The sequence below is a fragment of the Cimex lectularius genome, unplaced genomic scaffold (assembly GCF_000648675.2).
Source record: "Cimex lectularius strain Harlan isolate CLEC.00 unplaced genomic scaffold, Clec_2.1 scaffold116, whole genome shotgun sequence".
In the NCBI taxonomy this organism is placed as follows: domain Eukaryota; kingdom Metazoa; phylum Arthropoda; class Insecta; order Hemiptera; family Cimicidae; genus Cimex; species Cimex lectularius.
Window position 1 is genome coordinate 1,220,321 of NW_019392765.1, and position 25,955 is coordinate 1,246,275.

The 25,955-nt window shown below is 34.5% G+C and overlaps 2 protein-coding genes across 3 annotated transcripts in view; one reads left to right on the forward strand and one right to left on the reverse strand.

Moving 5' to 3' along the window:
- Nucleotides 1-16,867, reverse strand: part of LOC106663615 (serine proteinase stubble-like) — a 45,959-nt gene extending 29,092 nt beyond the window's left edge. The window contains exon 1 of one of the 2 annotated variants that reach the window (XM_014388560.2): nt 16,701-16,867. The gene's annotated coding sequence lies outside the window, so the exon portion shown is untranslated. The remainder of the gene's footprint in view (nt 1-16,700) is intronic. The other variant, XM_014388563.2, reaches the window with a different exon arrangement.
- Nucleotides 16,868-22,207: 5,340 nt separating this feature from the next.
- On the forward strand, nt 22,208-25,811 carry LOC106663614 (SH2B adapter protein 1). Its single transcript, XM_014388558.2, has one exon. It carries the CDS (start codon nt 22,518-22,520, stop codon nt 24,078-24,080), a length of 1,563 nt encoding a protein of 520 aa, XP_014244044.1. The 5' UTR covers nt 22,208-22,517; the 3' UTR covers nt 24,081-25,811.
- Nucleotides 25,812-25,955: the final 144 nt, after the last annotated feature.

Below are 25,955 nucleotides of genomic sequence, written 5' to 3' on the forward strand. Positions count from 1 at the left end.
AATAACTACCGGTATTACAAACATATCACGAAACCACTCGCCGAACTATTACGAATCACGGAGCAGTATTTTATTACAAAAATGATTATTTCATTTTTATTATTTTCATGATTGTTTTCTATTTAATAAAGATTAACTAAGTTTTTTAATTATGCACTTCAATTCTTTAATTATTCTAGAATTCAATCTCGTTTTATATATGAATACAAATGATGGATGTTATTTTATTACAAATGACTCAACTTAATTTTTTCTAAAAAGAATAATAATCAACGTTGATAAATATAATGATTGTAGTTGTTTATTATACAAAAAGAATCAGGCGATTTTTTTTTTCTTTAATTGGCAGAACCATATTGGACTACTGGTAGATTTTTTTAAGAAACATTATTCAACGTTCATCGGTAAAAAAAAAACCGACTGCACATCATTTTGTAAACAAATGATAAAATGCTTTTTTCTCAGAACAAAATCCAACGTTGAATGATATCACAGTTAATTAAGCCTTTTTTGATACACGTAGTACAAAGTGATTTTTTTTATAGTAACAATATTAAAAATTGATCGATATCACAAATTATTGTACTTATTGGTACACCAATGTCTCAACGTGTTTTGTATTGACAAAACAATATTAAAAATTGATCGATATTAAATATAAGTGGCCTTTTTGTTAAGACTTTAACTCAAGGTTATTTTTGTCAGAAGAATATTCAACGTTAATCGATATCACAAATATTCGAACTTTTTTTGTCAGACTCAACGTGCTTTTTTCTCAGAACAAAATCCAACGTTGAATGATATCACAGTTCATTAAGCCTTTGTTGATACCCGTAGTACAAAGTGATCTTTTTATAGTAACAATATTAAAAATTGATCGATATCACAAATTTTTGTACTTATTGGTACACCAGTGACTCAACGTGTTTTGTATTTTCACAACAATATTAAAAATTGATCGATATTAGATATAGGTATAATTGGCCTTTTTTGTTAATCTATGACTCGAGGTTCTTTTTGTCAGAAGAATATTTAACGTTAATTGATATCACAAATATTTGATTTTTTGTCACACAAATGACAAGGTGCTTTTTTCTCAGAACGATATTTAACGTTAATTGATATCACAAATATTTGAATTTTTTGTCACACAAATGACTCAACGTGCTTTTTTCTCAGAACGATATTTAACGTTAATTGATATCACAAATATTTTAATTTTTTTATCACACAAATGACAACGTACTTTTTGCTCAGAACAATATTTAACGTTAATTGATATCACAATTAATTAGATCTTTTTACATATGGTTCAAAGTCTTTTTTATGTAGAAATAATATTAATTAATCAAAAATAATTGTACTTATTAGTACACCAATGATTCAATGTGTTTCCTATTTTCACAACAATATTAAAAATTGATCGATGTCAGTGATAATGGATATTTTTAGCTGAATATATGATTCGACGTTCTTTTTGTCAGAGGAATATTTAACGTTAATTGATGATCACAAATAATTGATCATTTTTGTTATAAAAATGGCTCAGTGTGCTTTTGTCAGAACAATATTCAACATTGAATGGTATCACAAATAACTAGACCTTTTTACACAAAAGTTTCACGTTCTTTTTTACAGAACAATATTCAACATTAAATGATATCGCGAATAACTGGACTTTGTTTGTTACAAAATGTTTCAACGATTTTTTTTTTTGGGGGGGGGGAGAACGATATGTTTACTGATTTCAGAAATGATTGAACTTGTCTTGTAATACAAAAATTATTCAACGTGCTTTTCTTTTTTTAATATAAAAATAATAAGCATTGATAGATATCAAAAATTAGTGAACTTTTGTTGATACTGAAATGTCTCTACGTTCTTTTCTTATTTTGGCAGAACAATAGACATCGTTGATCGTTATCATAAATGATAGGACATTGTACAGAAATGAGTAAACATTCTTTACCGCTAGAAATTACTTAACGATGATCGATATCATAAATGTTTGAACTATTATCAATTAAGTGGTGAATTGTTATGTTATAAAAATGACTTCACGTTATCATAATACAAACAATCCTGGTTGTACAATTTTCAAAAAAAATGATTAGAGGTTTATATAGACATTTCTTTTCGATATCACTTAACTTTCTAATGTCTAAAGCTTTACGTTAATGCAGATCAATAATGATTAAAGTTCCTCGTATTATAAATGACTAATAGTTCCTGTATGGCACATGTTGGATAATCGTCCAAACAATTACTTAACTTTCTTCCTCATTAGATTTACATCAGAACTGGATATTTCTTTTTTAATAGTTGGATGTCCTTTATCTTGATCGGGAAATCGTGATTGTAGTTTCAAATGACTGAATGTAATCAACATAACTGATCAGCCTTTCGGCCTACATTAAAATTACAAGCCATTCTGCTATGTCAGAAATCATTAAACTTTCTATTCGGAAATTCATTGAATAAACTGTACGAAAAGCAAATTAGAAAATCTGATGAATGTTGTGCAACTTTGAATTCATTAAATTCCAACGAGCTTTTTGTTATATTACCTTATTTGATTTCCTAAATCTATAAAAACTTAAATTCTGAAAGATAGTAATTTAAATCAAGAAATCAGGCTATGTCCTGCAAAGTTTGGCAATTTTAGGTCCTATATCTGTAATTACTACACGACATTTGTAACGTTTGAATGTTTGGTCGCTGTTTATAATTTTAAAAGGCTTACAGAACTTGCGTTGTACACACATTCAACCTATAAATAAGGCGATGTTGAAGAAACGATCAAAACCGAAGACGATAAACCTCCCAAAAAAAGACCTTTTTCCCAGACAATGGAAGCGTGAGCAGAGTAAAAGTAAAAAGAAAACTCGTGAAAGTACTTTCGACTATGGTCCCGCAATTATCCAACCTTGACGGGGTATCATTCCAATACAGTCCATGAGCCCATCATCCGCCTGAGAGACCGTGAAATGGGGCGATTTGGCTTCCCTGGATCATTAGGCTGTTTTTCCACCTGTCAATGCGAATTCCCTGTAAAAATCTTGACTAAATTTTATCAAATCATCCAGATCTGCATGTCCTCATTGGTCTGTCGGACCAGGATGCTCAATAGTGACCAAATTACATGTTCATCATCACGCTGACCACACAAAATTTCACAATGTGTCCAATTGGATAGAATGGCAGGCAATGACAGTTGTACAAAACTTTAATTAAGTTTGGGTGCTTTTTCTTTATTGACCAAAACTTCATCGGTTGCAATTTTTCTCTTTGATTGTAAGTTCGTTTTGCATAAAAGTAATTAGGATATTAACATTCCGTTCCATAAAATATATCAGTATTTCAATTAATTATTCTTTTTATGTAAGGTCTTGGTTGAGATAAAAAAGCCAGTGTCACGAGCGGGATTCGAACCTACGACCTTCGGCTAAATACGCTGCTGCTCTACCACTTGACCTATCGTGACTTCGATTCTCTCGGACACCAACTCTCCATCTCAAACTACAACCGTTCCAATTTTCTTTCTTTTTGCCGTTTTCAAATATCGTGTAATCAGGAGTGGATTCTTAGCGACTTATTAAGTGGCCACGGGGAGCTGTTAGTGAAGTTATACTTCTTCTACTTATTAAGTATTAATCTTCTTCTTTCAATTAATTATTCTTTTTATGTAAGGTCTTGGTTAAGGTTTAAAAAAAGGAAAATTCGAACGGTTGAAGGTTGAGATGGAGAGTTGGTGTCCGGTAGGATCGAAGACACGACAGCTCAAGTGGTTAGAGCAGCGGCGGCGTATTGAGCCGAAGGTCGTGGGTTCGAATCCCGCTCGCGACTCTGACTTTTTTATCTCAACCAACACCTTATATAAAAAGAATAATTAATTGAAAGAAGTAACTTAGTAAATTGACCACTAAAACATAAATGGATTAATATATCAATATTGTTGATCTGATTTTTCAGGTTATTGGTTAAGACGTTGTCAAATGGCATAACGTTAATGATTGAATTTACAAATTGAATTTAAAAAAACAGATTAACAGTGTTAGCACAAATTGTATTTTTAATGATAATTTTGGCCTGGCCACCTCGCTGGGTTAGTTTTGTTAGACGCGTGTCAGAATTTCGCCATCAATTGGTCAGAGATTTAGCGGGGTGAAGCGATTTACTAGAGTGCACTATTATTATTGATTGGAACGCTTCAGAGCCTTAATAATCAAGCATTGATTTTTTGATGATTCCGATGTCACGAATTGCCGGGTTATGCTCTATAAGTCATTAGAACTTTTACGTTGATGTCCTCCGCCAGAAATTTAAAAATCGCGAGGCCGGTGAGAAGTCCGAAAACACATTTCGAAATTGATTTATTTTTAAGTCGAAAGTGCCCGCTGGCTAAGCGGACGGGAAGACGAAGAGGCTGCGACTCTCGAAAATCGGGTCATGGTTCACTTTCCACTCCTCAAGGACGCCTTGCTTGCATTCCATCGCATCTTATCTGCCACCGAGTTTATCACTGTCATCATCATCGCTGAACTCTTCAAACAGTCTTGTAACTGTATCGAGTTACAACGTCCTTATAAAGTTTATTTGTCTAAAAACAAATGACATCTAGAAATTTAACGAGTTTTGAAATTTATGTGGTAATTTGGCGCAGGTACCTGCAGCATTATTAGTAGAAAATAAAGATCTTGTTTCGTACAGTCTGTTTATTTCCTAAGGAAGAACATATCTAAAAAAAGTACTAACTTTTAATTATTTTTATCAGCTTATGCTTAATTATATAATTAATTATACACATTTTTTTTTAAATTAGTACATTCGTTAATAAAAAGTGTTTCTATATAAAGCAGCGATTTGCTTACAATTGCAATAAACGAGAAGTCGAAAAGAGAAGTTTGTGGCATGGGCGATCGAAATCACGTTAGCTCAAGTGGTCGAGCAGCGGCGTATTTAGCCGAAAGTCGTTGGTTCGAATCCCGCCCGTGACACAAATTTTTTATTAAAAAAAAAATTGTGTTTAATTAATTGAGTAATATCTAGAAAAGGTTTAAGCTGTTTTAGGATTATTCCTATGTATTCCCCAATAGGTATATGTATTAGACAAAAACGGTGTAACCTAAAATTAGTTAAATCTAAATTAGCTAAATAATTAGATATATTCTCAAACAAGTTTGTACTTTTTTATCTAATGGGAGTACGCTGGGGCAGCAAGCTCGGGTAGTAGAAATTATACATATCCCAGTAGCAGAGTACCGAAGGTGGGGTATCTCATTTCAGTGTAATAAGGATGTACAATGCAAGAAGTTCTTTTCCGATGATTGCACTCAATTTCTTAATTACATATTAATGTCTGTGTACTCGCCTTAGAGATTAAACCTTAAATTAGTAACAAGTTGTTATGACTCAGGACAACTTATGAGAATCTTCAACGTCATAACTAGGGCTGTGATTTATGTGCAATAAAAACAGACAAATATGCACACATATATGTAAATATATTTGGTAAAAAAAAAAAAAAAAACCCTAACGCTAACAAAAAACAAACCCTAAAACCCTAACCATCCCTAACAATTTAAAACTGAAAAATGCGAATATTAAAAAAGAAAAACGCATTTAAAAAACAAAGTTAAATTTAAAAAATCCATAGTCTCATACATCGAGACCCAGATCGGTCCATTTTCGATGAAGTCTCTGATTTTATGGTGCGTTTCATTGTATATAAGTTCTCTAATTTCGTGGTCCGCTTGACCAATTAATACATTACAATTAATTAAGGTTTTTGGCAGCTTGTGTCACAAAGGTTTGTTGTAACTTCCTACTTTTGTTGTCCTTGCGTTCTGCTGTCTTTATGTGGTGTGTTACCAAAAAACATGTAGCTGTTGATACAGGTTTATCACAAAAAACGCCGTATAAAACGTCTGTATCGCCCTGAAAGTCTCACTTGAAAACTCATGCACATACTTTTGAGCAAGATCTTTCGTTTTTGAGGTGACTTTCGGCATTTTAGGAGGAGTCAGTTCCCAACATAAATAATATTTTAGGATGGAAAACGCATGAGAGACTGAGGTCGTAATATTTTGCCTGCTCAGAAACATTAAAATTTGACGTGCCAAATACCGATATGCCGGGTATAAAAAAATATGCAATTACGGCCCACTTATGCAAAAATATGCATTTAACAAATATTACAAATATGCAAAATAAATATAGCTGAAATTGATTCCAAATGCTTCAAAACATATACAGTTTGTTAAAACAGGATGTTTTAGTTAACCAGGAAAAATATGCAAATACATATATTTCACAGTCCTAGTCATAACCCAGCTACGTCGAACGTTTTTTGCCATTATCTCTTTATCAATAATCACCTATTTAAACTACACGAAAACATCATTAATATTTGCGTTCTGTTTTACTGACGTCGGGTAACTTCGAAATAGTTTCGTACAATCACCTTCATTATCTGCAAATCGTATTTTTGCCAACAGACTTTTAATTTCGTGATGTTTCTCCGTAGGATCTGCATGGTTATGAATCGGTAATTTGGTCGTTACCGATCATTTTGTTCTGCCTGTCAAATTTTTCCTGTTCGACGAGTCTTTCAGACATCTTCAGTGCTGGTCACGGTTATGAGCAAGGAGAGCCGATTTACTTGCCCATTCACTTCACTCCTTCCGCAGCAAACTCTTAAGACAATGAAGACAAATCTTGCATTCCAACCGGCATTTCATAAATTGATTCAGGGAACAATAGAGGTGAACTAGCTTGGTTGGTCATTTCCTATCATTTTGCTCTGTCATTTTCACTTCTGGAGCTGTGACAATGCCCGTCCCTGTTATATCTGTCACTGGCTCTTCTAAGCTGTAGGACTGTGTCGTAGCCCGACGTCGACGACATCCCCCTGAGCTTATCAGAATCATTATTCTGTATCATTGTCCGAACCATTTATATACCTGACTATCCCGGACTCTCATCAAAGCCATAAATAAGACTGTCGTTGCACGGTCCTGTTAAATCCCTGGCAATCACAACTAACAAACAACAACAGTAACAAATTTTTACTGTGGCATTTCCTCTGGAGCATTGAAAATAATTTATGCGCTTTAGTTCCTCTACTCACTTTTCACTGCCTGTTTGGTGCCAGGGGCTCAAGAAGAAATATAACATGAATAAAATAAGCAGAGATTAATGATTATTTTTATTGCGAATTATTAAAGTTCCCGAATCATTTCGTATGAGGCCACATGCACTAATGCCTACGTAATACCTAAATCATGATCAAAAATGTATAAAAAGTATAAGAAAATGAAGGCTGTAATAATAATTTTAAATTGAAAATTGACACGCCTACGAAACTATGCAACTGGATACACCCTGGACTGGATCCTGAATTTAGAAATTTCAGATTGCCCAAACTTCAGGCTATGTATCTATACAGATGGTAGTAAGAAGAATAATAAAGTTGGGTGTGACTTTGTGGCTTATTGGATGATGAGACATTTCTGGAAAGGACAGTTTCGGCCTGCAGAACATTCTTCAATCAACCAAGCTGAATTTAGGCTATATTGAAATGTTTGAACTTGCTTATTGAGGATCCTTTAGAATGGAAAAATGTAATTGTAGTGATTGTTAGTCAAAAATCTCTCGAAATGATCGCCAATACTAACACCCACATGCCCTTGGTGGATAGAATTCAGCTAGCCTTATTGAGTGTTAATGAGCGGAAATGCAATGATTCAGTAAGGTCCAGGCACACACTGGTGAAGTAGGTAACGAAAGAGCTAATTTATTGGCGAAACAAGCATTGGAAGATTTACCTTCGAATTTTTTCCGAAAACTTATGTAGGACACATAAGGAAACAGAGGGAATTTCAAGAGTGTGAAAAAAAATTGTTGGACAACAGGGAAAGGCATGCTAACTAAAGAATTTTTTCCATCAAGTGTAATATTGCAATAAGCTACAAGGTGACTCGAGTGTTGGCAGGTCATGTAAACATATCTTCATCGTTTTAAAATTCTGCCAGATACAGGTTGCCCTTGTGATCCAACAACCTCGCAATCATGGTACCATATTATCTTTCATTGCAAACATTTTAAAGCGGAAAGAGCGTCTCTGATAAGGGGAAAAAAAGGGCTTGAGTGGCCTCCAGAAAAATTGTTGTTGTGAGTGACAGTGAAATTTGTGGAATATTTGTGCGTTTCTAACAGTCTGCATGTAATAAGTGTACTATCTGTACATGGCACATAGAGAAATAAATAAATTCACTAACGTTCATCAGAAGCGTGGTACTGTCGGTTCTCGACCCTGTTATATCTCTGATAATCACTGACCCTAATCACAGTCTTGGTACTGTATCATGTAGATGTAGATGTAATAGTCGGGGTGTAATATACTGCGCCATTTAAGATCTATTGTATCCTCTGTTCTGTGCTTACAGCACACTGGTGAGTCCTATTTCATCAAGGAACTTGATTAGTAAGCCCGGTTTCAATGGTTGAATTTCTTGTATGGTCACATTGTACATCCCAAAGCTCTCCCTCCTGCGGGCTAGTGTAGTTCCGCAGTTTGTTAGTAGATGTGTTGGTGTCTCTTCTGCCTCTTTGCAGAACCTGCATGTGCCATCTTGGATTATTCCAATCTTCTTTAAGTATCCATTTACCTTGCAGTCCTGTTAAGAATCCTATTAGGATTCGCAGTTTATTCCTGCTACTGTATCATTGCCAGACCCTGTTAAAATTTTGCCAATTATTGACACTATTACAGACATGGTAATGTGTCGTAGCCCCACCATGTCAAATCCTTGCAACCACTTATTCTCATCAGAGTCTTGTACTGTGTCATTGGTTGAACCGTTTATATCCCAGACTCTCATCAGATTCATGATACTGCGTCATTGCTCGACGATGTCATATCCTTGACTAGCACTTATACTCATCTGAGTCATGTATGTGTCATTGGCTGAACCTTTTATATCTCTCTCACTCATCAGATTCATGATACTGGGTCATTGCCCGACCCTGTCAAATCCTTGTCAACCACTTATACTCATCAGAGTCATGTATTGTATCATTGACTGAACCGTTTATATCCTTGTCACTCATCAGATTCATGATACTGCGTCATTGCTCGACGATGTCATATCCTTGTCAACCACTTATACTCATCAGAGTCATGTATTGTGTCATTGACTGAACCTTTTATATCCCTGACACTCATCAGATTCATAATACTGCGTCATTGCCCGACCCGGTCATAACCCAGCCAATCACGGAAGCTCATCAGTAACGGAATTGTATTCTCTTAACTATTATTGAAGGTGGACGTCCTGGTTGAAGCAAACTATGTGATGCATATTATTAGATTGAACATGATAAAATAATGTCTTTCAAGCAGTTCATTAATAATAACGTTAAAATTTGATAAATACTACAGAAGGTCTAAGAATGAATTAAAAGCAACGAACCCTTCTTGTAATATAAAAATTATTTCCGAAGAAATAAAATATGCAAATCTACGCATCGAGCACATAATATACGGCTACCTTTCTCACCAGTAGTGTTACTAGGAATACCTGAGCCTGGGTGAAAAATGAAATGGAGGGCACCCTTATTTTAAAAATATTTTAAAATAAATTGCATTCACAGATAACTTAGTAGATCGCAACTAAGAAGTGTTCGATCGCTCTAGGCGAAGACCATTGAAACGGAACCGGGTTGCTCGCAGATTTCTCTTCAAAAATCTCGTTCCTTCTTATTGAAATTAACGAAATCAACAAATCCTACATGTCACACTTCTACTTCTATGCATATATTAAGTACTTAGGTTGAAAATTCCGAAACGCGTCTAACAAAACTACCCAGCGAGATAGTCGGACCAAAATTATCGGTAAAAATACAATTTCTGCTAACACTATTGATTTGTCTTTGCAAAGAAATGTGTAGAAGCATAGAAAATATTGTAGGTCATCGTAAATTTAATCATTAATGTTATGCCAATGATTAATAATATATATGACGACGTCTTAACCAATAACTTGATAAATCATATCAACAATACTGATTATCAATCAATTTATGTTTTAGTTGTCAATTGGCCAAGTTACTTCCGTCAATTAGTTATTCTTGTTATGTAAAGTCTTGGTTGAGATAAAAAAAAGTCAGTGTCAAGAGCGGGATTCGAACCCACGACCTTCGGTTCAATACGCCGCCTCTCCTCTAACCACTTGAGCTATCGTGACTTCGATCCACTCGGACACAACCTCCCATCCCAACCCCACCCCACCTTTTGAATTTTCCCTCCTTTTTGCCATTTTTCGAAAAGATGGGAGGTTGGTGTCCGAGTGGATCGAAGTCACGATAGCTCAAGTGGTAGAACAGCGGCGAATTTAGCCGAAGGTCGTGGGTTCGAATCCCGCTCTTGACACTGACTTTTTTATCTCAACCATTACCTTACTTAAAGATTAATTAATTAAAAATAATTTATTTGGTCGATCGGTCCACGAAACCTAATCGATTATAATTATTATTAAGATATCTGGGTTTTTTTGTTGCAATTTTTCCATAATTCCTGAATAATATTTTGTTTAACCTTTCTTCAATAAATTCGTAAATTCGTAGCGCCTTTCTTATAACAGATGAGTTTTCGTTTATTTCTTATTATCCAATTAAACTGCATCAAACATGGAATGGAGGAAAGTGACGCAGTTAACTTGGAATAATTGTAACTTACTGTTTGCGCGATGCTCTAATTCTCTCGTTGTGGCTCTTTTCGTTAAATGATTTCTCTTGCCTGTGAAATATGAATGCATTTCTTTTCAAATAACTTCATTGATTAAAAAAAAATCTTTTAAGAAGTGAATCCTGAATGAAAATAAGGTAGACAATGGACCGCCGAGGACCTTGACGAAATGTGACTTATTTCATAATGATTCAGAAAAAGAAATCAAACTCTATCATGACAATATCTTATTGTCATTCTGATAAACTGTCGCATGTGGTAGAAATGATCGATCTGCCTTGAATTGTCTCTCTCCATTGTGTTCGACGACCAAATGGATTTCTTTCGGGTACGAGTCCATTTCACAAAACGAGGTAAAGATCCGGATGTGCATATTTTCATCAGTCGACGTAACACGGCTTTCACCTTAAGCCCTCCTACGACCGAAGACGGACCGACACCGGCCAGTTAGAAAATCGATTGATTTATGATTTTTTTTTAAACGGAAGTAATGATAAACTCTCCGAAAATGACGTACTTTTAAGGAAAATCGTGTGGAATTTATGTCTGCATTAGCTAGACTGTCTTGATCAGACGAACAACCTATTGGTAAAACTAGTCTCGACGTCCTAAATGACTATCTTAAGATAAGACAACTGTTCGAGGGAAAGGTGAACGATTCGTTGTCGTTAAAAATTCCAAACAAGATAATCTGAAAAAGGCTCATTGGGAAGACAGAAATAGAAGAGAAATAAGTAACACCGACAACAAAACATCAACTGACTTCCAGCAACATTGCGCGTATCCAAAAAAGACAAATCTTTAGAATCAGGAAATTCAATACCCTTTTACCTCTGAATCTACTGCCCTAATTAATAATATCAATAAAATTTACGATTTCTCATAACTATGTCATAAATGTAAGACAAGACAGATAAATTATTGACCAATTTATAACTTTTTACATTTGCTCTACAGAAAAACAAATCCAATCATTTATTAGTAATAATATTTCATCCTCCAAAGTACTTAATACTAGAAAGTTTCTTTTTTAAGCATTTGAGAGGTTTTTTTAATATTAACTATAGAAAGATTGGTAATCACGTAGGCACTTAACATTCCCCCCTGTTCATCATATCGTGACAAAAATATGCAATTTTTTCATAATTGAAATTTCTGAAAAATATAGCGACACAAAACATTAAATGGTTTAATTTACATATAAAACAAATAGTGTGTGTATATAATATGGGTAGTTTAGGGATCAACAAACAGTCATCGCTTGCTATCTCCGTGTTTGTACTTATTTTCCTGGTCTGTCATGAATGAGTATTGTGTACATCAGGTTGTCAACTATAGAATACACACAAAACATACAATACATTTATATACATCACCACTCTATTCAAAGAGAAGTCTGGTCACATCACTCCCCCAGAGTACTCGATATTCCTCAGGCGGGGGGGTTAAACAACGAACCTCTTCCTTTCACGCTAATGAATTACATCCCTTCTAATAAATTAACATAAGCACAACACCGGATACAAACCTGCAAGTCCGGTCACTTTCACTTCCGCAGAAGATATTCCTCGAAGTGGATTTGAACCCACCCTATAGTACTAGATATTCCTCGAGGCGGTGTTAAACAACCCCTTCCTTTCACGCTAATAAATTACATTCCTTTCAATTAATTAACATAAGCAGAACACCCAAGAGACCAAATTTACACCAGTACGTGTATTTTATAATTTTCTGAACCCCTGTTATGTTTCATGTTGATTTGAAGCTGATGATGGATTTTAGAATTATGACAATTTTAGTGATTCAAAAAGATGGAAGGCATTTGGAAGGGAAAAAATTAAAAAAATTATTTCCGAAAAATATGTATTAGGTTTTTTTGGGGGTTATTAATCAACCCCTTCTTTTCTCGCTAATAAATTACATTCCTTCCAATAAATTAACAAAACTCCCGATACAAACCTAGAAATCTGGTCACATTCACTCCTCCCCAGAGTAATCGATATTCCGTGAAGCGGGTTTGAACTCCTTTCTCGCTAATAACTAATTTTTCTCCCTAGACATCCCACACTCACCCAATAGTTCTAGATATTCCTTCGGAACGGGGATTTAGTGATTATTTATCACAAAACAATTTTATGGCAGAAAATTTCTTTACATCTACCATTTACAGAAAAAATGATTGCTTTATTTTTTAATAAATATTATTTAAATAATAATCATAAAATTAAAGAAGCTCTAATGAATTTTTTAAACGCATAACATAATAATATTTCTGATAAAGTAAGCTGCTGGTATGCCTTCATGGTGTGCTTAATCATGTAGGATAGAATTAAATGGGGTTAGATGTACGAAAGTTTCAAAACCTAAAAGGACGTCTAGTACAGAAGGCTCCAGACATTTCTGTTGAAAAAACAACAATTTGGATTCGTTTTAAGAAATGTGAATTTTTATAGCAAACTTACACTTGAAAATCGGTAGAACCTCTGGATTTTATCCACGTCCACGGTATACAACCTTTGCAAATTTGTACGACTTCTCTCAGCTATGTCAACAAATTTTAGATTTAATGTCCTTATAAATGTGAAAATCAACGATGAAATTGACAAAAGGTTTTATTTTATTTCTGTTGTTCACATTTAATTATTACGTGTAATTTATAGTTTTCTGAACCACCGTTATGCTTCATGTTAATTTGGTGTTGATAAAGGATTTTGGAATTATGATAATATTAGTGATTCAAAAAGATGGATATCATTTGGAAAGGAGAAAAGTGAAAGAATTGTTTCCTAAAAATTAGTTTTTTTTTAGGATGAAGAAAACGAATATCAACTTTGTTTGTTGTTGAAAAAATAGTTCATTCTAATTTCCTAAAACAGGAAACAAATCAATCTGCATGCGAGTCAATTTGTACCTATAGATTTATGCGCGTAATACATAATTTTTGACAGAGCGTCGTATTAAATAAGTTGAAATATTTTATTAACAAAAAAACAAAGTTTATAGTCGTTTTTTGCCCCTCAAAAAATCCCTGATTACAGATTTTGGAACGAATCAAAAAATCTTTTTTTTTCCACTTTCAAAATTTTCGTTTTCCTGATGTCTCCAAATATTTTTAATTCGGAAATCGCGAAAATGGATTAATAATTTACATTATACTACAATAATTTCGTATACTACAGATAATGCAACTAATCTGTCTTCCATAAATACATCACAACTAACATAAACAGAACTAACAGACATGAGATTTGGCCAATATGCTAGACCACAAGGGGGGGAGGGACTAACAGACATAAAATAAAACGAAAAATACTCACCTAATTCAGCGCAAAAAATATACGTTTTATAAGACACTACTGAAACCGATTTTGATATACGGATTAGAACTCACAGATAAACCTTCCAACATACAAAGAATACATTCCTTCCGATCCAAAGTCCTCTGAAACATTGTCAACCCTCCCAACTATTGGGTTGTCCGGAAAATAATGCAGGATTTTGGTATTAAACAAAAAAAAAGAAACTAGTTACTTTAAAGCAATGTTCTTTAATCAAAATAATTTCCCANAATGAGTAATCCTGTAAACGTAAACAGAATATTTTATATAGATTTTTTTTAATGAAAACTTAAAATCCTGCATTATTTTCCGGACAACCCAATACATTTCTAACTCTACTCTTCACAATGACCTCCAAATACTCTTCTTTAAAAACCCCAAAAATCTTTCCACATTCCATGAAAAACTATACTCACATCCTAACCCATTAGGCCAACGCATGTCCCACATTACTCGTCCATACAGTCCGGAACCACCTTACGAATATTACGTAACTAACTATTCACAAAGCTGGAAAAACAACAATGGTTGTTGGCTCCTCTCAGGATAAATAAATTATAAATGACAAATAATATGGTATCAAATGATAATAACATTACATGATGTATATAATTTAGACAAATGTCAATAATAAAAATAAACCAAATAAGAAAAAAGGCATAATACTAAGTAAAAATACTAATGACGAAATATAATTACCTATAAAAATGGTTTTTTTTGTAATGTCCAATAAATTAATTATAACATTTTAAGGATTTATTCAGCACATAATTAATTAATAAATAATTGACGAAAGCATTACGGCATGGGTAGAAAATCCGTCTGCAGGGGAAGTCGCCAATATAATTATTCTCATTTTTTTTATAGAATGTGAAAAATAATAATAAATAAAATAAAAACAAAATAAAATGGACTTGCTCACGTACTAACTAAAAATCGAAGAGCAACTTAAGTAAAAGAGGAAATAGATGCATTAATATCAGATTAAAAATAAGGTGGAAATTGAAATCGAAAAGTACTTTTTTTATGTATTAAATTGTTTTACTGATAATATTAAGAATTAATTTTTCTCAGTTTGCAAAAAAAATTGTGATATTTTCAAAAAATATGCGAGTTGAACTATCCCTCATAATCATAATACTTGTTTTGGCTCAATTAAAAATGTATTTAACAAAGTTTAAATACATTTCAACAAATACAATACAACAAGGTCGCCAAAATAATTATACCCATTTTTTATAGAATGTGAAAAATAATAAATAAAATAAAAACAAAATAAAATGGACTTGCCCACATACTAACTAAAAATCGAAGAGGAACTTAAGTAAAAGAGGAAATAGATAATTAATATCAGAGTAAAAATAAGGTGGAAATTAATATACGAAATCGAAAAATACATTTTTTATGTATTAAATTGTTTTACTGATAATAATAAGAATTAGTTTTTCTCAATTTGCAAAAAAAAAATTTGTGTTGTTTTCAAAAAATATGCGAGTAATCATAGTACTTGCTTTTGGCTCAATTAAAAATGTATTTAACAATTTACCTACATTACAACAAAGAAGCCAAAATACTCGGATTTTTATAGAATGTGAAAAATAATAAATAACGTAAGAACAAAATAAAATGGTCTTGCTCACATACTAGCTAAAAATCGAAGAGAAACTTAAGTAAAAGAGGAAATAGATGCGTTAATATAAAATTAAAAATAAGGTAAATCGAAGAGTACATTTATTATGTATTAAATCGTTTTGCTGATAATATTAACTAGTTTTTGTCAATTTGCAAAAAAAAAAAAGTGTAATGTTTTCAAATAATATGCAAGGGGAACCATCCCTCATAATCATAATACTTGCTTTTGGCTCAATTAAAAAAAATTAAAAATGTATTTAGCGAAGTTTTTTTATAGTTGAATGAGCATATAGTTTTAAAATTGCGTGACACCGTATATACGTAAAGAATCACTATTTCAAAATGTGTACTAGTTTTGTTACTACAAAAAACCCTTTCTGTTATAATTACATTATTATATATAATTTTCAGTATCTGCGTGGAAAAAATAGGTGCATGAATTTTACTCACGAAAATCTTAGCCACCTTAGCCTTAATGATTTGACCTAACTTCAGCCTCCGTTTATTTGTGATGACAACCCTCCATTGGCTAAGAGAACCAATTCCTTTCTTAATTTCTTCCCGATTCCATAAGTTTTCAAGAAACATTTGTATGAAAGATAAAATAAGCTAATGACCGGAAAACATCGTAATATATTAGGAACAATGTTATTTATATTGTTTAAATTTCAAATTAATTATATTTCGGTTTGTAAGACACAAAGTTATTTAATATATTATGGCATTTTCGGCTTTCGGTAAGAATCTATGAAACGACTTTCTTGTGAATAATTTATAAATTAAGTTTTTTTATCTAAGAATTTAAGAAAGTTAAAAGTTTTCACTTTCATATCGGACCCTATATTGTCTTAAAATGACAAACAGATGGCCTAAAAAATTTATTTTTATCGTGTTATTTAGCGAAGACAAAAATATACCTTGCGGTCGAAATTTGATAATTGTTTTGTAATTAACGCAATAATGACTATGGGTTGACAATTTACCTGGTTCCGCTGAGATCCTTGTCACAGGTGACTGGACAGTGAAAGTGATCATACACGCGGGGCTTAGGACGAGCATCCCCTCCTGGGATGTCTTTCTCTCTCCGAATCCCCTCCTGGCTAAATGCGTGCTCGGATGGAATGAGACACGACCTTTTTGGGAAAGTACACACTTTTAAACAACTTCAAACCGAAATAAACCGCCTGGAAAAATTTAAGTCGATGATCGTTCTTAAGAGCTTCCTTTGGCTAAAGTCTTAAGGACATTAATAATAACAAAAAATTGAGCCATTGACCTGCTTTTTTCATTATTTTTAGTCAATTTTCCATTATGATTCAACAGGACGTTCATATTAAATTATCATCAATCACCGGTAAAAAAAAACCCGCCATTGTGCTATGCCCTGAATGTGATGAACGTTGACCTAGTTGGCTCTGCGAACCCTTTAAAAACTCTGTTTTGGCTGAGTTGATAATTTTCCTAGTTCGTTCTTATTTTAACCCTTATTTTCTTCCTAAAAATTCTATCGAAAATTGGCTCTGAACTCAAAAGGGATTAAAATCTATTCCATGGGGTTGGTTTAAACTAGACCGACAGCGGACAGAGGATTCATAAATATGATGTAGACTGTAGCATGCAATTTTTGCGGAACTAGAAAGATCCTTCGATAAGACGACATCCCCGAACCAGAAGGTATTAGAAAACTTGACCCGGAACCGAGATTAAATCAAACGGAGATTAGTTTTAGTTAAGTCCTTATAAACAAATAAAAATAGTTAACTAAAAATGTGAGAGAGGGGAAGGTAGATAGATAGACCGTGTCAGAAAGAGAGATAGAGGGATAGATAGATAGATAGATAGATAGATAGAGAGTGAGAGAGAGAGAGAGAGAGAGAGAGAGAGAGAGAGAGAGAGAGAGAGTTAGAGCGATGGAGGGAAATATATAAAAATATATAAATGAATAGATAGATATATGGATAGATAGATTACAAGGGAAGAATGGAAAAGAACAGAAACATATAGTAGACAAAGAGAAAGAGAGAGAAAGTGAGAGAGAGAGAGAGAGAGAGAGAGAGAGAGAAAGTGATGGAGGGAAATATATAAAAATATATAAATGAATAGATAGATAAATAGATATATGGATAGATAGATAGATTACAAGGGAAGAATGGAAAAGAACATAAACATATAGTAGACAAAGAGAGAGAGAGAGAGAGAGAGAGAGAGAGAGAGAGAGAGAGAGAGAGCGATGGAGGGAAATATATAAAACTAAGAGAATGAATAGATAGATAAATTGATATATGGATAGATAGATAGATTACAAGGGAAGAATGGAAAAGAACATAAACATATAGTAGACAAAGAGAAAGAGAGTTTTTATTTAATAACTGGGGAGAGAGAGAGAGAGAGAGAGAGAGAGAGAGAGAGAGAGAGAGAGAGAGAGAGAGAGAGAGACGAGAGATAAAGATAGAGATAGTAGGAAAGAAATAATTTGAATGCGAAGGAAACAAGAATAGAAAAACATACGTATTTGAAAGAGAAATGGTGAGAGTAGAAAGAAGTAAAGAGAGAGAGAAAATTATAGAGCAAGAGTAAGAGATAGAGGGGCTACGAAAGGAAGAAATAGATTATAAAGAGAAAAAAGAATAGACAAAAAAGTATTTTATATAAAAATGAGGAGATGAATAAGAAAAGGACGGAAAAATAAAGAAAGAGGGAAAGCGAAGGAGAGGAGGAGGATAGAGAGTGGAAGATAGAAAAAGGAGCAAGAAGAAAAAATAGTAAATGAAAGCGAGTAAGTAGGAACGAAAGGAATATATTGTGTGCGAGAGAAAGCATGATAGAAAAATGGAGTGTGTGTTAATGAAAGGATGAAAGAAAAAAAAGGAAGAAAGAGTGAAAATGAATGCTAGCGAAGGAGAGCAAAAGAGTGAGTGAGGGTGTAAGAGATAGAGATAGATAGAGTGAGTGAGAGAGAGTGAGTGAGAGGAGGGAGGAATGAGAGAATAAGTGCGATAGAAAGAATGTATAAGATCGAAAAACGCACCGAAAATTTTCAAAATTCATCTTCTCAATCTGACAATGAAATTTAACAGGTACCAGAATAACCTAAAATGTCTGGATATGTGATTCGTGAAATATTGAGCCTTATGTCGGAAATTATTTGGAGTTAAGCAAAAGCGGAAATCAACTCCAAATTAATACTGAATTCAATTCGATCTGCACGGTGGACATTTGGTCCAAAAAGTGGAGAATTAAAATATATGCAAAGAAGAGCCGATACATTAACTTCACACTCGATGATTTGAGATTTCCTAGCCCTGTCGAACGTGTACGTTACTTGGGACTTAATATTCTCAAACGACTTTTATGGATTCCGCACAAAAGACTAAATATACACAAGACAAACATTTTCGACATTGCTCGACGGACGATCCGAACTTCCACTTAATTACAAAAAAATAATATACACCATGGTTCGCAAATCTATATGGACTTACGGCATCGAACTCTGAGGGGTCAACCAAACATTCCAGCTCTCAACCCATCCAAAGATTCCAATTGAAAGTTAAGAAAAATTGTTCACCCTGCATCGAGACCTTAATATTCCCTTTGTTCCAGAAGTTACGGAAACCTATTATTAAAAATTCCATCAATCCCTTTCCACACAACCCATTGCTTTCGTCCATCAGCTCAGATCCACTACCGTCTCAGATCCCCCCCCCTTGACTGAAACGCCGATGGTCATGTAGAGACGAAGAAAATTGAAAAAGCGGTCGTTATTTATTCCTTCTAAAAATGGCTTACCACTGAGTGATTTCTCCTCACATATTTTCATGTCAGTTTTGTTTTTTCAGCATTTTTACCCATGCGATTATTTTACACATGTAAAAATCACTAAAAGGATCAGTACAAATGAAACAAAGTTTGAATTTTAACCCTGACCATCAGGAACGAACATCGTGTGTATCAATATTTTTGAAATGCAAATCTTATTTGTGACGTCCACCTGGTCAAATATCATTTTACATTTTGACTTTACGTAGGGATGTAATATATATTCAATTTTAATCGCATGTGACGATGCATCGAACAGATTTGGCAGAGATGTAGTTCTTGTAAAAGTCTTAGTTGCTTATTCGGTAAACAGCCTAAATTTAAGTTGGAAAAAGGTCCAATAGTCTTAATCGCCCAAAGGATAAAGGCCGCTTTAAGTAGAGACGTGCCGTGCCGCCTTTAGTCATACAAAACGCGTTCTCGTGATTTTTAAAGAACCTAATTCTTTTGACTTTAGAATAGCCTTTTAGCACTTATGAGATTTCTCCTTGAGGCCTGCTAAGTGTTGAACCTGTATTTTGGTCGTTTCCGACCAGGAACTATATATGGTCTTGCAGAACCTTTTCTGCGTCTGTTTTTTCGTTACCCAAAATTCTCTTGTTTCCTGATTCTCAATATATCACCGGATTATTGTGTTTCTCCAGGTTTTGGAGAATTTCGGTACCGATGTTGAATAAATTTGTTAGTTGTTGGGATAGGGTTGCTGTTCTTATGTATGTTTTGTTTAATATTTTATTAGTTGTGTTTATGCTGTGCCCGTTATACCGGAACGGTTTTTATTGTTGATCATCTTCATTTTTGTTGTACTGTTTTTTGTATGTCTGTGAAGTATTTAAATGCTACCGTTGTTTTGTCTCTGTGTATGTGGCTTGAGTCGGCATGTGTGATGTCGGTCTCTATTGGTTTTCTGTATATGTCGAATTGTAGTTTGTTGTCATTTTTAGTGATTTTTATGCTTAAGAAATTTAAACGTTGTTGTTTTCTATTTCTGCTGTGGAATGTATTTTTTTCTGTAAGCAGTTGAAGTTTGTTGTCAGTATGTGGTTTAGGTTGCTGTTGACGGCTACTATGAGAATAATATCATCACCTTATCTGTTATGTATTTGGTCATAATTTCCTGGAAGTATTTCTCATGCACCGAAACATAAAGAAAACGCCGTCCCCATGAATGCTGAAACGCGTCTGACAGACTAACCCAGCGATGATAAGAAATCTATCATGAATTATTTTAATTAATTTTTAATGGTACATTAATTAGTTACTTAGGTACTTTAATTTTTTTCTTAAATGATTATTTGGAGATCGTGAGATGTGGTCTGGTGTGACGTAGGTTTTAGAAAAACATTTTCTTTATCGTGCCAACGTTTCGATGTTTATTGAGATCATCTTCAGGGCCTGGGATTTATAAACATTGTTTAAATTTTACAAATACATGTAGGATGTGGAAAGAATGAATTTATACAATAATGTTCGCAATATAGAAATTTTAGGTTTAATCAAAGTGTTTTTTTCTGTGTAGATTCTCACTGGCACTCTCAACACGACACACAATAATGACACATCTACACAGAAAACAAACACTTTGATGGAGAATGAATACTTTGTTTCAATCTAAAATTTATAGGATTGTATAAATTCATGTTTTTAACATATATAAAACCTAAAATTTGTATATTGTGAACATCATTGTATAAATTCATTCTTTCCACATCCTACATGTATGTGTATAATTTAAACAATGTTTATAAATCCCAGGACATGAAGATGATCTCAATAAAGATCGAAACGTTGGCACGATAAAGAAAATGTTTTTCTAAAACCTACATCACACCAGATCGCATTTCACGATCTCTAAATAAACATTACATAACTCACTAAATACTTACTACAAATTAAAACTTACTGTTAGTTTAGCTATGTGTTTTGATTTTCGTTCTATTTCACTCTTTCACCTCAAAGAAGCCGACTCCTCATAGAAAAATGAATTTCTATCCTTACTTACTTCCCCTCTCCTTCAAAATCAAATGTAAATAAACAAAAAAACATTAATACCTCACTAACACTCTTAACACGACACACAACCTTGACACATCTACACAGAAAAACCCTGTGAGTGAGTACAAATACTTTGACTAAACCGAAAATTTCTATATTGCGTACATCATTAATTCATCATAAATTCATTTTCACATCTAATATGTGTAAGCATGTACATGTATAATTCACATATAATGTACATGTATAATATAAGTATGTTACATGTATAATCCAAACAATGTTTGTACATCTCAGGCTCTGAAGATGGTCTAAACGTTGGCACAATAAAGAAAATGTTTTTCTAAACTTACATCATACAAGACCCATTAATGGGTTTTTCGTGAACATTTTCCCATCAATATCGACAATAGGAAGTGTGGTACACAAATGGAGATATGCTAAAGGGGACACATAGGGCCCCGCCACTTTCTTTCAAAAATACATATGTGCGCAAATTACTTATTGTTAAAAAATATCATGGCAAATAAATAAATAAAACTCATACAAGATCGAATCCCAAGATGTTTAAATAATCATTAATTAACGGTCACTAAATACTACACATTAATTTTCAATGTTTGAACGGGGAGATTGTATGCGTTCACGTGTGCCGTTGGCATCACTGGGCTCCTCCTCGGATTGTTCGGCGTTAGAACTGAGTTAGACTTAGAAGCCGTCGGCGAGGCTAATGAAGTCAGACGTACACAATGTGAGTGCGGGTGAAAATCGGGCCCGTTTTAGACTTTCAGTTGAATCGACGTGCATCTGTAGATTTTGAGAAGGCGATCCGAGGCAGGGCCGTCGATCCGCTCGTAGAAAAAATAAATAAATTAAAAAAAAGGGTTGTGGACGGTCCATCCGCCGGTTGTCTTCCGGGATCGGCACGTCCGGGACTCGTCCCGTTTCTCCGCGAATGGGCGGAAATGAGAGATAAATAAAGTGAAATGGCCAGCGCGGATGGCGAGGGCGAGGGGATCAACTGGGTCGACTTCTGCGAGAAGCACGCCAAAGCGGCGGCGGCGGAGTTCGCCAAGTCGCTCTTCTCATACGTCGAGTCCCACAACCCCGATTCGACGACGGTCGAGCACAAGGAATTCTTGACCAAGTTCGTGGACAGCTTCGTCGAGAACTTCGAACGGGAGTTGGCGAGGGAACAGGAAAAGCGGCCGGTGGCGAACGGGAGCGCGGGCGGCTCGTCGGGCGTCAACGGCTACCACGAGAGCCACAACGACGAGAACAGCGACTACTTCGAACAAGCGCCCGAGCACAAGTCCCCGAAGCCCTTCCACCGTCCCTTCTTCAGGAGGCTCTCCTTCAAAGCGCTCAAGAAGGGCAAGGGCTTCTTCTACAGACAGGTCTCCGACGAGAACGACCCAAACGCGTCCAAGGGCGCAAAGACTGAAAAGACTTCCAAGACTAAACTCGCCAAGATCGTCGTGGAGTGCCGGAAGGAGGGCAACGTCAACTATCTCATTGGAGAGAATCCTGACGGTACACAGAAGTGGGAAAAATGCCGGTTGGCCCTTGTCAAGACGGTCGGAGGTTACATGCTCGAGTTCTACTCACCGCCCAAGAGCACGAAACCGAAAAGTGGCCTATTTTGTTTTCTCATCACCGAAGCAAGAGAGACGACTGCCCTCGAAATGCCTGACCATGAAAACACTTTTGTCCTCAAAGCCGATAACAACATGGAATATGTGATAGAAGCGCATGACATAGATGATATGAGGTCGTGGCTGGCGACGGTCAAGTACTGCACTAGGAACACCAACGATGAGGCCGGTGAGACGCAAAGCCTCATTGGTTCAGCGTCCGAAGGGAGAATCCCAAAACCCCACTGTTCTGGCGATACCGATGATCCACCCGAGTTACCACCGCGCCTCCAAGAAGGGGCTTCCAACAGCAACTTTGAACTGTGTTCTTACAACGCCGAAGAAACTCAGGAGACTGAGGTAGACTTGTCCGTCGTCTTGCAAGAGTATCCTTGGTTCCACGGTACTCTGCCTCGTGCTGAAGCGGCATCGTTGGTGCTTCACACGGGCTCTTCCGGGCACGGTGTCTTCCTCGTCAGACAGAGCGAGACGAGAAAAGGAGAGTTTGTTCTCACTTTTAACTTTCACGGGAGAGCTAAACACTTACGTATGACCATCAACGATACGAGTCAGTGTCGAGTACAGCACCTGTGGTTCGCTTCGATCTTTGACATGCTTGAGCATTTTCGACAGCACCCGATACCTCTGGAATCTGGAGGCACTGCCGATGTCACCCTCACCCACTACGTCGTAGCCACAGTCCAGAGCCATGCGCACAATTCGAGGCAGCATGCAGGCACACATCCGGATCGCCGGGCCCCTCCGACTCCTGAGCAGAGGGAGATATTCATTCACGGAGGGTCCATCAGAACGAGGACTGAATCTATGGAGAGAGTGCAAGAGACAGGCTCGGGAGGATCTGTCGCTTCCGTAGTCGGTGGACGTGCCATTGAAAATGCTTATAGTTTTGTGTAAATAGTTTCTAGAAAGAAAAATATTATAGTTTTTAAATATTGGCCAATACTTTTTTTTATTACAGTTGTTCAAAATGAAAAAGAGAAATTTGTTCGGGAGCTATTTGTATTTTTTAATGTATAATTTTGATGCTCATTCTTTTAGTTCCTGAAGTGACATTGTCCTAATTACAAATCTTAGCTCAATTGTCATTCACTCTTAATTAAGGGACTGAAATGTGTAGTTAGTAGTCAATCAAATAGAACAAATTGTAAGATTCATATTGAATTTTATTTTATAAATTTTTGTTTTTTGGCCTATGCCAAATCAGACTTTGATGGATTTCCTTATTAAATGGAATAGCTTTGAAAAATGAAAATTTTTTTTTAACAAAAAGAAACTTTCACTGGCACAAATGACTGAATTTTTGACTTAGATTTAAACAAGAAAATCCGTCAATTCTGTCTACCAAAAGCAAAAAGATTAGATCTTTGCAATGTCCAATTAATCAATAATTTTACAAATATATTTTTTTTTAGATGATAAGATTGACATTTAAACTGCTTAAAGGTGTATGTACGAACGTGTTCAAAACAATTGCAATCGTCATAAAATGATCACCATGATGGCCTATAAATTGAATGATTTATTTTTTATTTAATGTTTAATTTAATTGCTCCCTGACAAATTTGATAGTAAACTTGTTTTGGACATTGTTGTAATATACACATATATTATTATTATTTTTCTTCTAGAGGACATTATGTCACATTCGTTGTGAGAGTTAGAATGTTATTTTTAACCGAAAGCTAGTCAGTATATTATAAGTTGCCATCTAGTGTTATATTTTTGTTTCTTTTTAATGAAAGTTTAAATTGCGATTTGAGGTGTGCAATAACATTGTATGTGCTTTTCAGTTGACAATTGCTGAAAATCACTCGAAAATTAATCAATTCACATACTACAAAATCAGTGTTGTGTCAAATTAATCCTTTGGATGTTTTCTTCCTTTTAAAATGTTCAATAAAATATAATCTGTGTAACTATGAAAATTAAAACTAAACGGAAAAAAAAATATAAATAATGTTTCGTGTCCAGGTTGTATTGTTTATCTAGTATTTTGTGTAACAGTCGTACAAATTAAAACCATATTAGTCATTTAAATCGATGTTAATCCTGTTTTCCCAGGGTTTACCGCCCCGATTTGTTAGGCTTGAACATTATTATAAAAAATGCCTATAGTTTATTTTATTAGCAATATTGTAAACTTGTTATTTAATTGTTGTTTTGAATTTTTGCCCCTTTTTGAATTTCAAGAAGAGGATTATTTGTTAGAAAATGGTGTAGAAAATTGTTTAAAGAAAAAAAAAATTTATTTTGTTGAATTCATAAGTTGCTCCGTTTATGTTAGTTCTGAGAGCATACATATATATAAATCTTAAAACTTAAATGCCAAACTGTTATTATTTAAATACTAAAAGAGTTATAATTTTCACTTTATAAAAATTTTTATCGAAAAGGCTGGCTTGTATACTATAGCGTTGACAAAATTGATACGATCTGTAATTTCATACATAATTTAAAGCTTTATTTAAAATTATTTAAAAAAAACGGTAATTCAAAGGTATTAATGTAAGCATTATTTATGTAAAAATAATGTAGGTTAAAATGATTATAATAAAATTTCCCAGTGTAAAATCGTGTGATTTATATGTAATGATCTTAAATAAATCAGTTATATTGAAACAGAAATTTAATTTTCGTTTTGTACGTTTATACAAATATATAAGGAGATAACAGTCGGCATGTTATCAGGGCGTCTGATTTGCCATGGTACAGGGCTCAAATCCTGCCATAGGCCTTTAGAATTTTATTCAAGTCTGACAGGATTAATTA